The sequence below is a fragment of the Lissotriton helveticus genome, chromosome 12 (assembly GCF_964261635.1).
Source record: "Lissotriton helveticus chromosome 12, aLisHel1.1, whole genome shotgun sequence".
NCBI classification, from domain to species: Eukaryota; Metazoa; Chordata; class Amphibia; order Caudata; family Salamandridae; genus Lissotriton; species Lissotriton helveticus.
The window spans coordinates 851,183,414-851,196,665 of NC_136073.1; the positions used below are offsets into that span (position 1 = coordinate 851,183,414).

Consider the following 13,252-nt stretch of genomic DNA (forward strand, 5'->3'; position numbering starts at 1 on the left):
TAGCTATACTCCTGCACGTGATCTGAGATCAGGCAACCTTGCACTGGCTAAAACAAGGCAAATTAAGTAAGTCAGAGCAGGAGGACGTTCATATTCGTATCTGGCGGCTGTTCAGTGGAGCATGCTAAACCGGCCCCCAGTGACTAAACCAGTCACCATGGCCACAAAACTAGCCCCCACCCCTCTGCGTGAAACGCACACAGGGGCGGCTCTAGGCTCATGGCGGCCCTGGGCAGGGAGCGTAGTTAGGAGGCCCCGGAAGAGGGTGTCCGGGCGGGGCGGAGCGCGGAGGCCAGTGAAGAGGGGGGGTCAGGGTGTTTGGAAGCGGAACAGAACCGGAGGCCGCCAAATCCCTGCCAGGGGCCGCCACGCAAATATGTATCCATCCTCAGAGGATTATTATATTAAGGATATATATTGGTGTGGTGGCCCCTGAGGTGTGGTGGCCCTGTGCAGGTGCACAGCTTGCACATGCCTAAGGCCGCACGGCGCACAGTGCCCGCTACGGCCAGTCCGGCCCTGCTACCATTAGATATCTGCCTCACTGAAGAAAATCTTAGGTTCAGGAAAAAAATTAAAACCTGGTTGTTTAGGACTTAAGGACTTTTTTGAATGATCCAGTGAACCTCCATAACGATAAGGAGTAACAGCGCCGTGATATCCCCTTGGGGATGATTTTCGTGCTCTACAAAAAACATAAATAAATAAACATTTCCTCAACGTGGCGATCACTGCATTCCCTGACATCTGAAATAGAAAAAAAAACAAGACATTTTGCGCTATGTATATTAGAATTAATAGCGTGCGGGGGGGGAAAGTGTTTTTCCACAGTGAGAAAAACGCGTTTGGGGGGAAAAATTCTTCTAAGTCTTGCCTCTGCTTCCGTCACTCTTACTTCCACCGCAACCTCTCGCCTGGCCCCTTTCGTCCCTGCCTCCTTTGCAGCATAACATAAAATAATACTGTCTGAAGAAGGGACGTGTGGTCTGAAAAATCAGTGCTGCAGCGCTAGTTTTCCTTGCCAGTCTGAGCAACTATATTTATTTTCTTATACACATCGCCTGTAAAAAATAAATTTTAAAAAAAAGCAGGTTATTGTGTAGAACTGCTGTCTTTTCACTTGCTTTCAGGGTTCCAATATGCACTACACCTGCATGTAAAACGAAATAAAAGAGGACTGCCTTCTGTGCAGGGAATCAGATTGTCGCCGAGGTGGAAATAGATGCTCCCGCGGTCTCTGGCGCAGATCGCCCGGTCCATCGAGCCTTCCCTCTCCATCAGCATCTGTGAATCTGAGCAGACTTTGGATAAATGCTTCCAGTCGCCCATCCAATGGGGTGAGGCGCAGAAGCAGCAGGTGGGGGGGGGGGGGAGGATGGGCTCACATATGTGATGGATGCCCCCTCCCGGCGCACACACATACACAACACACAAGCAGCGCCATTGGCTGCCTGAGCAGGGCTTAGCCTCGGCCAGCTGTGAGCCGGAGAAGCCCTGGTACCCCGGCAGGAGGCTGGCATCGCAGGCGGGGCCAGAGTCCATCCAGAGGGGATGCTGAGGAGCTACACGGAGGTAAACGGTCATGGATGGGTTTCGAGGCGCTACGACCAGGCGGCGCTGAGGGGCTTCACCCACAGAGCCCGCCGCGCCAATGCCAGAGTGGCAGTGCCGCTGCTGTGAATGGTGTGTCGGTGCCGAGGGCCCTGCCAGGGCGAAGGATGCTCGGCGGGCAGGAGGCAGGGGCACCCAGCTGTGAGTCACCCTAGGACCAAGGGGCAGGCGGGCAGCACGGTGAGTACCGGGGTCTTGATGGTTTACGGCACGGGCCGGGCGCTTGCATCCTCGTTCAGCGCGTCACGAAACCCTATAATTCACCCGGATGACGTCATCCGATTGTCTAAAGATGTCTAACACCCCAGAGGAGCAGTTCTAGCCCGGAAGAGTGTGAGCGCTGGGGGGAACCTTTAGACCCCCCCCCCCCCCCAAAAAAAAACATGCAGATGCTAATTAATATAAATCACGTGTAATTGCTAATTAAAATGCAACGAAAGGAATGGGGCACTAGCCATTGGTGCCAAGAGGGAGACAAGGAAAAAACGCAAAAGATTTCTGCACACTTGCAAGCTCGTCGACTTGTTGACAACGAGTGAATGCAAGGGTCGGTATTTCGAGTGAGTATGCTATAAGTAAGTTACATAAGGGACGCATAGCGTTGAACCCTTCTGGGCCTGGTGGTCTCTCTCCCTGGAGAGCCTCTCATGTGGGGTACAAGAGGGAAGAGTCTCACCTGGTGTGTGTGATGCTGGCTGTTTTGATGCAGGTGCGTTGTTTCCTTGCATAGAAGGCATCTGTGTGACGCTGCCTATGTATGAGAGGGAGACTGGACATCGAGACATGATTGGCACAGAGGGGTTCATCTTGCGATTGGAGGGAGTTGGCCAAGGCATAAGGGCATGGCGCTCTTCTCCAGACAGCTACTGTTTTAAGCATCATAAAGAAAATGGATAAGGGCCTCCATGCAGATTATGAAGAGGAGTCCTCGAGTCTCCTATATCTGAAATATATTCTTTGGTCTTGGGACTGAATAGTCCCCCTGAAAAGTTTCAGGGGAAGGCATTGCACCCCAGATTGTGTTGGGTTAAGGCAATTAAAGTTTGCACGGATACTGATGTGGGGGTTCTTAAGGTTCCCGCGAGGCCATCGAGTGAACATGATCCATTCCTGTACCACCAACACCCCCCGGCCATCAAAGCTCCTCGCTGGCTCCTTTTAATGGTGTGTGGCTGGTTTTTCTGGGGCCCAGTAATGTGATTTGCTGGATGAGACCACTGTGACGTAGTAATTCGCTAGATGATACCTGTTGTGATATCTTTCACTTCCTGGTATGTATTATGGCACAATTCACACAACGAGACATATTTTGGCATCGTTCATGGGATGAGACATATATTGCCCCCTATGTCCATGACAAGAAAAATAGTGACATCATTGATTGAATGGGACTATTGTGATACCGTTCAATGAATGATACCCTTTGGTGACATTATCCACCAGAGATAGTCTACTGTGACATCATTCACTTGAATGAGCCTCATCGTGACATCATTCATTGGATGAAACCTGTTGTGGCTTCCTTCACTTTAGTTGACTAATTGTGACATCATTCACTGGATGAAGTCCATTGTGACATCATTCACTAGATGATCTACTGTAGCACCCTTCACTAATGAGACATTGTTCTCTGGAGACACCTACAGTGAAATTATTTATGGGAGGAGACCTTTGGTTACATAATTCGTCAGAGGATTCATAAATTGACATCAGTCGTTGATGTGAGCAGTTCTCATATTTTTCACAGTATGGGGTATATTGTGAAATCATTTATTCATTGAGCGATTGGGATAATATTTACCAGCTGTGACCAAAATGTGTCATTGTTGAGAGCTATAGTGACATCATTCACCAGACGAGTTATATTATGACATCATGTTATCCGATAAGACTTACAGGACGTCATCTTGCCAGATGAAACCTATTACGACATCATTCATTGTTGAGTCCTACGGTACAATATTTAATGGACGAAACCCATTGTGACTTCATTCACCGTATCAGACCCACTGTGGTATCACTCACTGGATATGATCTATTCTGAATGTCTTTCACTGAATGAGATCAATTGTGAAATCGTTCACTGGATCAGATCTATTGTTTACATCATCACCAGCCGAAGCACACTGCTACATCATTCACTGGATCAGATCTTTAGAGATAATATTAATATGGTGAGGCATATTTTGACATAATTCACTAGGTGAGACCTATTGTGGCATCATTTAGAGGATGAAATCTTTTGTGAATTTATTCAATTGATGATCCGTTGGAGATACTCTGGACATTAGTTTTAAGTGCACACATAAACAGTCAGGTCCGCAGAAAAAACTGCATCACTTCTAAAGACGCCTTAACCCCTGCAATTCTAACATGGATGGTTCAGGGTAACTCATGTCAGAACATGAGAAAGAACGTTTTAGAGAGTGAGGACAACAGAAGCAGTTGTGAGAAACTGGCACACAGAGTTACAAAACATGACACACAAGTGGTGAGAAAATAGGAAAGGAAGAGAAAGGTTCCTCCATGTTTCTGTTTCTTTAAGTGCACTTGGGGGCTACACTACAGACACTTGTCATTAAAATAAACATTAAAGTATAAGTTAATGTGTACCACTTTTCTGCTTGTGTAATACAGAATGGAGCAAAGCAAGCAAGATTTGGATCAGGGAAAAAGTGACAAAGACTCATTTCGCACCACTTTTGTGTTTGTGAGGAAAATCCATTCAAACCACTTAAAATTTGAAAGACGAAATCGAGACATTCGTTTGCTCTGTTTAAAGCATAAATAGCAAACATAATGCATTAATAAGTGGGGCCTATTTTTTGAAGGGGTATACACGTGGTAGGATGTTCTTGTTAAAATCTGGCTGCTCCATTTGGTATTACTCAAGTAGTAAACATCGGGGCAATTGAGTTGTCTGTTCATTTGCACCAGTTCACATTTTCTTTAATACGGCTTTAAGTGCTTTTCACACAGTGGTGCTGACGCATCTCTGACTGCATATTATAAAGACAGTTTAATAGAACATCACATTTTCTCATAGTGAAAAAATTATATTAAATGCTTTGTAATCATTTTTCATTTTCACACTCAAATATGAAGAAGGGGTATGAAAGTAATGGGAGGGGGAAACCAGGAAGATATTGGTGATAAAAGGGTTTTCCCCGTTAAAAACGTTGTACTTTAAGCAGTAGTTAGAGATGGTTTTTTTACGTGGGGGAGCAACGAGGAGAAGAAGGTTCGATTGGAGTGGGAGTGAAGATGAGGAATATCCCCAGTAAAGTTAAAAAAACAAATCTAATATGTTTTAGCAGCTTTGGACATAGCTGGTTTGTGAAATAGCCATCTTGGGTCTGGGCTGGGAATATCGAAGCCATAATATGAACGTATGACGTTACAACGCATACATTTACATCGTGGTACATTACATCACGATTTTTACAACGACTTGGGTTGGAGGGCGCTAGACTTAGGAGTAGTATAATTTACTATTCCAACTCCAGTCTACGTACAGTAGGGAAGGTGTTGGATAGTAAATTATACTATTCCTTGTCCTAGAGCAACATACAGCGCAAGTCGTTGTAACGACTTGCGTTGTGAAAACCGCGATGTAATAGCATCGCGATGTAATCCCTGCGTTGTTAACGATGTTTCTCCATAATATCAGTGGGTCACAAAATCGTGACCAGAATATCAAGGGACACCATATCGAAAGGTAAATTTGTATAGATGTTCTATATATGATACACATATTTGTACCTTGGTGACATATATACATTCCAGGTACGTAGATATAGAGTTAAGAATAGTAAATCCATACCTCCTCCTCTGCACTGAGCTCTTAGATATTTTGTCCCCCAATAATCTGGTTACGATATGGTGATCCATCGATATTTCGGCATTGATATTCCTACACGAATCCCGTGCTGGGATTAGCTATTTTAGGAGAATGGGTTTAGCAGTCAGGCAACTATATTCAGGGATTGGGCAAGTGATGTAGAAATATAACTGTCAGGGTCTGACCTTAAGAGAGGTATCTCTGAACAATCTTGGGGGACAGTTTTGTGCATAGGAACAGCCCTTTCTGACCAACGTACTAAGAGGAAAAGAGAGAGTGATTCTGTGATAATTCTAGTGATGTTTGAACATTCGTCCAACTCGACCTTACCATTTGTCATGTTCTCAACTCCAGGAGAAGCTGCTGCTCCTCAGAATACTGTGCACTCAGCTGCCCACGCTGGTTCAGGCCTTGTCCAGTACCGCACTCTGAGCACCAATGGGGACCACGGAGGCCACGTTGCGAATGGAGAACGTGGATGTGGAAGTCAAAGAAGAATGGCAGGACGAGGATTTCCCCAAGTACGTTCTACTCAATTTTGTAGCGTTGCAAGGGCGTCAGACTACGAGCATGCAAAGGGCCAACCAACTTCTCCTTCATTGCAACATTTTTATTAGGATTAAAGTTACAAATTACCATCTATCCAAATTTCCCAAACTGTTCAATGGGTTTCAACTCTTTGTAAGATATCTTTTTGTGTGTTCAGCAAATTAAGTAGGCAGGTCGTAAAGAGAGAAAATGTGCAGAATGTGGGCGTAGTACATTTTTTATAAAATCTTTCATTTTGATCTAAAAAAAAAAAAAGGTTTGACGAAGATTGCAAGTTCCTTTTTTACAATCTTAATCTGTTCATAACTTCGACTTCCTCAATCGGTTTATTTTTCATTGATTCAATTGAGCAGATTTACTATCTAACCTCAGTCCTTGTAAATTTGGACGCTAAGATCAACTTGAGGTTATGCAAGTTGTTGCAGAACTTTTTTTAAAGTAAATATTTTTTACCTACAGCTTCAAACAAAATGCTTTTCAATCTAAATCTTTCAAACTATTTTCCATATACCATCTGACAGAATGTCAGTGGTCCCTTTTTAGGTCGAGCCTAGAGACAGTGCGCTGCTCTGCGAGACTTGTTGGAGGACTCCGCCCATATTTGTAATTGGCTTGTGTCATTGTCCTTCGTAAATGCTGACTTCTGATTCGTAAATAGGCTTGTTAGTCCCTCCTTAGTATCGCCTTGTCTTCATTGTAACCTCCCATGGCGACTGGCCCTTTTACTTCAGTTGTTATACTGTACATGTTCTTAAGTCTGTAAGCACTATTTTCTTTATTGAGTTTCTCTTACTGCAAGCACAACTTGCTTTGCTTACAGTCAGCGTGCCATGCACACTTTCTCTTTTCAAGCAGCCAGGACAATCTCAGCCACTTATTTCTAATGCCATAGGTCTCGCATTTAAATGTGAGACCTATTGCATTGCAAATATTTTTTATTAAGAGGGGCGTCCTCGAGCAGTGTGTGGTGTAGGCTTGTGTTGAGAGAGCTTGTGATTTTTTTCCATTTTATTTATAAATCTGTTTCTGAACAGTTCTGTTTGTGTGGTGTTCAGGCAGTAACCGCTGGGATCTGGAAGGGGGCTCTGCTCCCCGTTAGAGCCTTGTTTCTGCTCACAGTGATTCAGCACAACACGCGGAGGCCACAGCGTCATCTGTTGCCCGTCTCCACAGGCCTTCACCATACTTAACCCCTTGCATGCTCATGGCGGCCCCCGGCCGTTATGCGTCATGGTGGGCGTGCGCGGAAGACGGCCGGGGGCCATGTGAATCCCGCCCACTTTTAAAAACGCCCGCACAGCGTGAAAATTCGCCGCGCATGCAAGGGGTAAAAGAGCGTGTTACTGATGATGGCACTCCCACTCCACGAAAAGCGAGGACCCATCTCGCTGTATGCAGACAGCTGGCTGCTGAGCTCTCCAGTGCACGCTACAATGCATCATATTCCGCGGCCCAGTAAACACCTGCCCTCTGCAACCCCACTCCTTTTCAGCCATTGGATGGGCATGTATTTCCATGTTAAAGCACCAAAAGAACGTTTTCCTTATACACATGACTTTCCCTATCCCCATCACAGCCGGGTTTGGCCTCATCTGCACGAGCGTTGACAGTACAAGCCACCATATTCAACTTGATTTTATAGCACAAGTTCTTGAAGTGCCATTGTTAACTTCCACGTTAAGAAAAGAAGCATTAGCATTTTAATTCTACCCTTTTATAAGGCGCACATGCATAATTTCCTTAAGCGCCAGTGACTGTTATGGAAAAGTGTACGTTTTCAGACCAAAAACATGTTAGCCATTTTTATTTTAAGATTGACATGGATCCGACAATCGAAGTCAAAATATATTTATTTCAGTTCCAAAAAAAAACATTACATTTTCTACAAGGAAGCTAGAGTTGAAATGTTAAACATCATTGAAAAATACTGATAAAGGAACATCATGTTATTTCAGCCATACTTCTAGATTAAAGTGCAAGGTATTAGTGCAAATTTCGCTAACATGTGCAATACAGTAAAATTGTAAACTAGTCCAAGCAAGATCTCCGCATCCACATAGTCTTGTTTGCTTGGTCAGCAGTAGTAAAGATACAAATATTTGTGCAAATTTCGCTAGAGGGTGCAAAAGCAGTAAAATGATACACTAATGGAGATATTATCAATGTTTCTCATAATGCCTCGAGTTATTACAGCCATGTTCTCGTTTTAAAGTGCAAAGCTGTTAGGCAAATCTCGATGAAAGTGCAGTAAAGCTGCAAACAAAATACAAATAAAATCTCACGTCAATATTTTCTTGTTTCCTTTAGTCAGCCAAAGTAAGGTATAAGGATAATAGTGCAATTGTCACTAAAAGTGTATGGCACTAAAATTGTAAACATGTACAGAGAGTATCGCCCCTTCATATGTTCTTTATAGAGTGAACAATGATACAGCCTTATTAATGTAGCTTGCAATATTTTTTGCACCTGTTGTGAAACTGTCATTTAGCCTTTCAGTGCAATAACCTGTCCTCTATTGTGATAAATTTGTTGACGGCTACAATCGCTTGAGGAAATTCACCCTTCAAACAAAAAATAAGTGCATGCCGACATGACCTAATACCATGCTGGTTAAAAATTCTCAGCAACAAACCCTTGCGTTCAGTTAGCAGCATGGGGTAGATGGGAATGTTAATCAAGCTTTCTTCTTATAAATGACAAAGCCGGCAGCCATTTAGAATGAAGAAAAACCAAAGGAAATGATGGATGGAGCGTTGAATGGTCAATTGTTTGACACAAGCCAAAGAGCAAGTAGTGCAGCTTATTTTTAGGTCAGCCTGAGCAACACATGCGCTGCTCTGCGTGGCATGCTGTATTCAAGTAGGGACATGAAGCTCTGCCCATTCTGCCTCCATATTTTTCATTGGCTTGTGTCATTGTCCTTCGTAAATGCTGGCTTCTGATTCGTTAATAGGCTTGTTAGTCCCTCCTTAGTACCGCCTTGCCTTCAATTGTAACCTCCCATGAGGACTGGCCCTTTTACTTCTGTTGATACACAGTATGTCTTGTTTAGTCTGTAAGCACTATTTTCTTTACTGAGTTTCTCCTACGGCAGGCACGACATGCTTTCCTGTAACATTCAGTGCTTCACGCGCACTTTCCCTTTCCAAAATGCCTGGGACTATGGCGACCGCTTCTTTGAAATGAAATGGGTCTCGCATTTACAAGAATTTCAGCTATTGGCATTGTAAATGGCAATGCCTTTTATTTATGTGTTAATTATCAAAACAGATCAATAAAAGGTGTTGTAATTTACAATGCCAATAGCTTAAACTCTCTGAAATGCAATACCCATTGCATTGCAAATGCTTGCTTACACTAGTCACTTGTTTCTAATTAGTCAGATTCCTAATGGCTGAGCATTGGTGCTTTGAGGCCAGTGTTTGTTGAAGAAAGAAAAAAAGAGTATTTATAGGTGAGTGAATGTCAGCCGGTGATTTGTGGCTTCAATCTTGGTAGATGTCCTTATTTATAAAGACTCCGTCCTCCAGAAATCTCACACTCGCACCCACACATTCTCTGAAAACACATCCATCTGTTTACTAGCTGCAGGTTCCCTGAAGCCCAACAAGATTTCTCAACTTCAGGGCTTTTTATAATGGCTTCTTGAGTGGCCAACCAGTGGCTTTAACCAATGGCCAACTGTTTAGCAAATTCCCTTTCTCCAGTTGTTGTGAAAGAAAGAGCACTCCAGCATCTGATAGCATTATGGTGTTAAGATGAATATACAGTCAACAGAATGTGTCTACCAGAATGTTTTGCCTTACTTAGGTCACGTAAATAGGAAGAAAATACAATAAATGTACATTGATTAAGCACAGGATTCTCTGAGAAAATAGTCTTCGAAACTGTTTGCAATAGACAGAAATGAAAGAAAAAAGAACCGAGTATTCAAAAGTAATCACTGACTATATATTGGCTAGACAAACGCAGTTGTTTACTCCCGTGAAGCTTTGTGAAAAGACCCCAATGTTCTGGATGAGAAAGGACACGCCAAGTAAGCCAAAACTTTTTTGATCTGCTGGTCTAGTGATTTGGTTGGTCAGTGTGAACTGGATCTGTTCAGAGCACATGTTGTTTCGTTCTCAATCTTCATTTAACATTACAATACTGATCAGTTTGTAAAAGAGTTAATCTTTCGGTTAGTAAAGTTTAGTTTTCAGGCATTTAAAGTTAGCACCGCCTTCCAAGGTACTTGAGCTGAAGAGCTTTAACGGCATCAGAACGACGCAATGTCAGGAGATTTTTTGGGTGAGATTTGAACTGTTCTGATTGGTCAAGTGAAAGGACAGCTGCCTTACTGAAAACTGACTGGTGTTTTACTGCTAGATGAAAATAGACAACCCTCTCGACCACCTGTAGAAATGTATTGGGATGCTGAGTGGGACAAAGGTGCCTGGATGAGGGCAGCATTGACAGCATTAGGGCCCATCATCTTGACTACCATGAGGATCCATCTATCAGTGGTTACCTGGCTCCTAGAGACACCTTTTCCCACAACAGTGTAGTGCGACTTCTAAAATGATGCCAAGGAGGGCAGAAGATTCCCGTAGTAAATTAATAGGAATTTATTCGCCACTGTTGAGGCTGGGAGATCAGGCTTGTTCGGTACTTGAGTCATCCTCTCCTTGAATGCGGGTTAGAATCCGAGGCGGAGGCTTCTGCAGGAGCCTTGGAGTTAAAGATGTTCATGAAAAGCTTTCATCAACTCAGAGGGAGTTTTGTTATTGCTTGGATGGGCACTAAGGGATTTGGCTCTTACTGCATCCATTGTTAGTTGGAGGATTGAGAAAGTTCTTCCTGTGAAATGGAAGTTTAATTACCTTTTGGCGTGCCCGTGGATTGTTGTTGATCGAAGGTTCTTGTCACGTGAAACAACTAGAATCCATGTTCCTGGTGGCAGCACTGACGAGGTATCAGGATATCATCAGTTCGTGTTCTGCTGCCTTCCTGTCCCGCATCGCATTAACCTTTACTTCTCCTGGACATATTTGGGGAGCAAGGAGGTACAACCTTCAAACACGGCCCGTATCAGACCATAACGGAGTTGGCATTGGTCTCTTCAAAGGAAAGACCATGAGATTTGAACATTTAAGAGACATTTGACCTTTTTGTCCATGTGAGGATTATGCTTCGTCCTTGAGGGAAGTGACCATCACAGACTGATCTTCATAGTTCCAAAACCGACATTTACATGATTTTGGGGACCAGTACTTGATGTTTATAGACATTGCCAAAACTAGCTAGGAGAAAAGCTTTATCCGGATCTCCTGAAAGCCTTGGTTTTAGTTGATGTGAGGGAGTGGGGTTTTGGCCACCACCGAGCCATGAATGTCTTTTCTCGTGTATAATCGCCAGAAATTTAGTTAAATATGCTAACAGTTGGGAATACCTGGAAAGGAAATTTAGAGGCATAAATGGGGGAAGGGAAAGGTTTGATTTCCCCATAAACGTGCATTGGAGTGGATGAAGGTTTAGGTGGGAGAAAAATAAAATTAACATTATTTTGCTTAAAATCCGAAGCCTCCCTGCTAATTTGGGAGCATTGACATCTATGCTTTAATGGTTAGTGCCTCCAAAGCCATGGCAAGGATTTGCAAGCATCACCCATCACTGATAGTCCATCAAGAGTGGTCAGGAGCGGGTCAGATACCAGTTACTGGGTCGGGCTTGGCGGCACTATTAAAGACAAGAACCTTCAGCTTGAGTTTGGTCTGGGGAGATACACAGAAGTTGCTGGTAACTGCACTGGTAATGCCAGGGGCTGATCAAGCTTAAGGGGAGCTGTACTCTGCTAGGAGTTGAGTAGAAGAGAGTCATCCCTGGCTTTCATCTTCACAATAGCATCAAAAAGAACGTTCATGCTGAGGATGGAGGACAACGCTGAAGCAAAGCGTGCTCTTTGATAAGAGAGTGATAAAAAGGAGGGACTTAGTATGCCCAATCCAGCTCCTTCTGGTTGGATGGGCCAGGCACATCTGACCTGTCTGTCAGGCAGGTCAGCTCTAGTGAAAGGCGGCCAGCTATGGAAGAATGCTGAGGATATGGTCCACCAGTAGCAGTACTGACAAGGATGCCTGAGAGCAGTAGCGGTCGGTAGTGGGAGTAGTTGCCGGGCGGTGACTTGGGGAGGGGCAGGGTGGGGGGTAGTAATCTATGGATTACGGAGGATTACAGGTAAGTAAACATATAAATAAAAAAACCAAATATTGTTGCGCACACTGCATCCCCAAATGCGATGCAGTGAACGCAACAAAATTAGTTTTTTTATTTATATGTTTACTTACCTGTAATCCTCCGTATTCTATAGGTTACTACCCCCCACCCTGCCCCTCCCCCTCCCCACATCACCGTCGGCAGCTACTCCCACCACCGACAGCTACTGTCTGAGAGTCTTGAATATGTGGTTGACAAAGGAGAATGGTGCCAGGTTCTGCTGTTAAAAGATCGAGCGGACCTTCAGTATGTCAGTGATGGAGACTACCCCGTCTCCGATATACTCCCCCGACGGCCCGATGGAGAAATGGCCTTCAGAGGTTTAGCCATCTGACCACCTGGTCGATTTAGAGTGGACGGTCAAATGGGCAGTTTTTACTTTCACATACCGACATCAAAAACGTGGCGGGAATTTTTTTTAATGACCCCACACCATGAGAGAAAACTTCTATTGTGAGTGTCTCGTTAGTTTTTGTTTATTTTCAAAACGAAAATCCCACTTTGGGATTTTTTTTTTGAGAAAAAAAGAACATTGAACGTGGACCAGACGGCAATGACATGTTGGTGGAGCAGTACGACACACTTTGTATACACTGACAGGAAACACCATGACGACGGTTCCAGCCAACTGTGAGGGATGTCCGCTGGGCTGGCGGACATCTCTCAATTTGGAGAGAGGTTACTCCATCAGGGCAACGGAGTATTTTACTCCGCCGCCTTGACGTAGTAGTTACTGTACTGTTCAGGACATTAAATCAGGCCATAGTGTAGCATAGCACCACATATCTGCATTCCCTAAAACTTATAGTCCTTTGGAGTTTTGCTGAAAAGTCCTAAGTCAGAGACTTGTGCGAATGATGTCTCTGCATGCCTAGCATTCAGTCACACATGATAAGACCCTGTTTATCTGGCCTTACATGTCCTAGCGGTAACGCCCTTTATGTTTACTGATCAGGTGAAGCTTCAGCGAACCCCAAATGACTAGAAACACCACTC

At 44.0% G+C, this 13,252-nt stretch overlaps 1 protein-coding gene across 1 annotated transcript in view; it reads left to right on the forward strand.

Annotated features, from left to right (window-relative positions):
- Positions 1-1,683: 1,683 nt before the first annotated feature.
- The window catches only part of ATCAY (ATCAY kinesin light chain interacting caytaxin), a 76,086-nt gene continuing 64,517 nt past the window's right edge, over positions 1,684-13,252 (forward strand). Inside the window, exons 1-2 of the mRNA XM_078668423.1 lie at positions 1,684-1,791; positions 5,807-5,973. Coding sequence (XP_078524549.1) covers positions 5,891-5,973 — 83 coding nt within the window. The 5' untranslated portion in view covers positions 1,684-1,791; positions 5,807-5,890. The remainder of the gene's footprint in view (positions 1,792-5,806; positions 5,974-13,252) is intronic.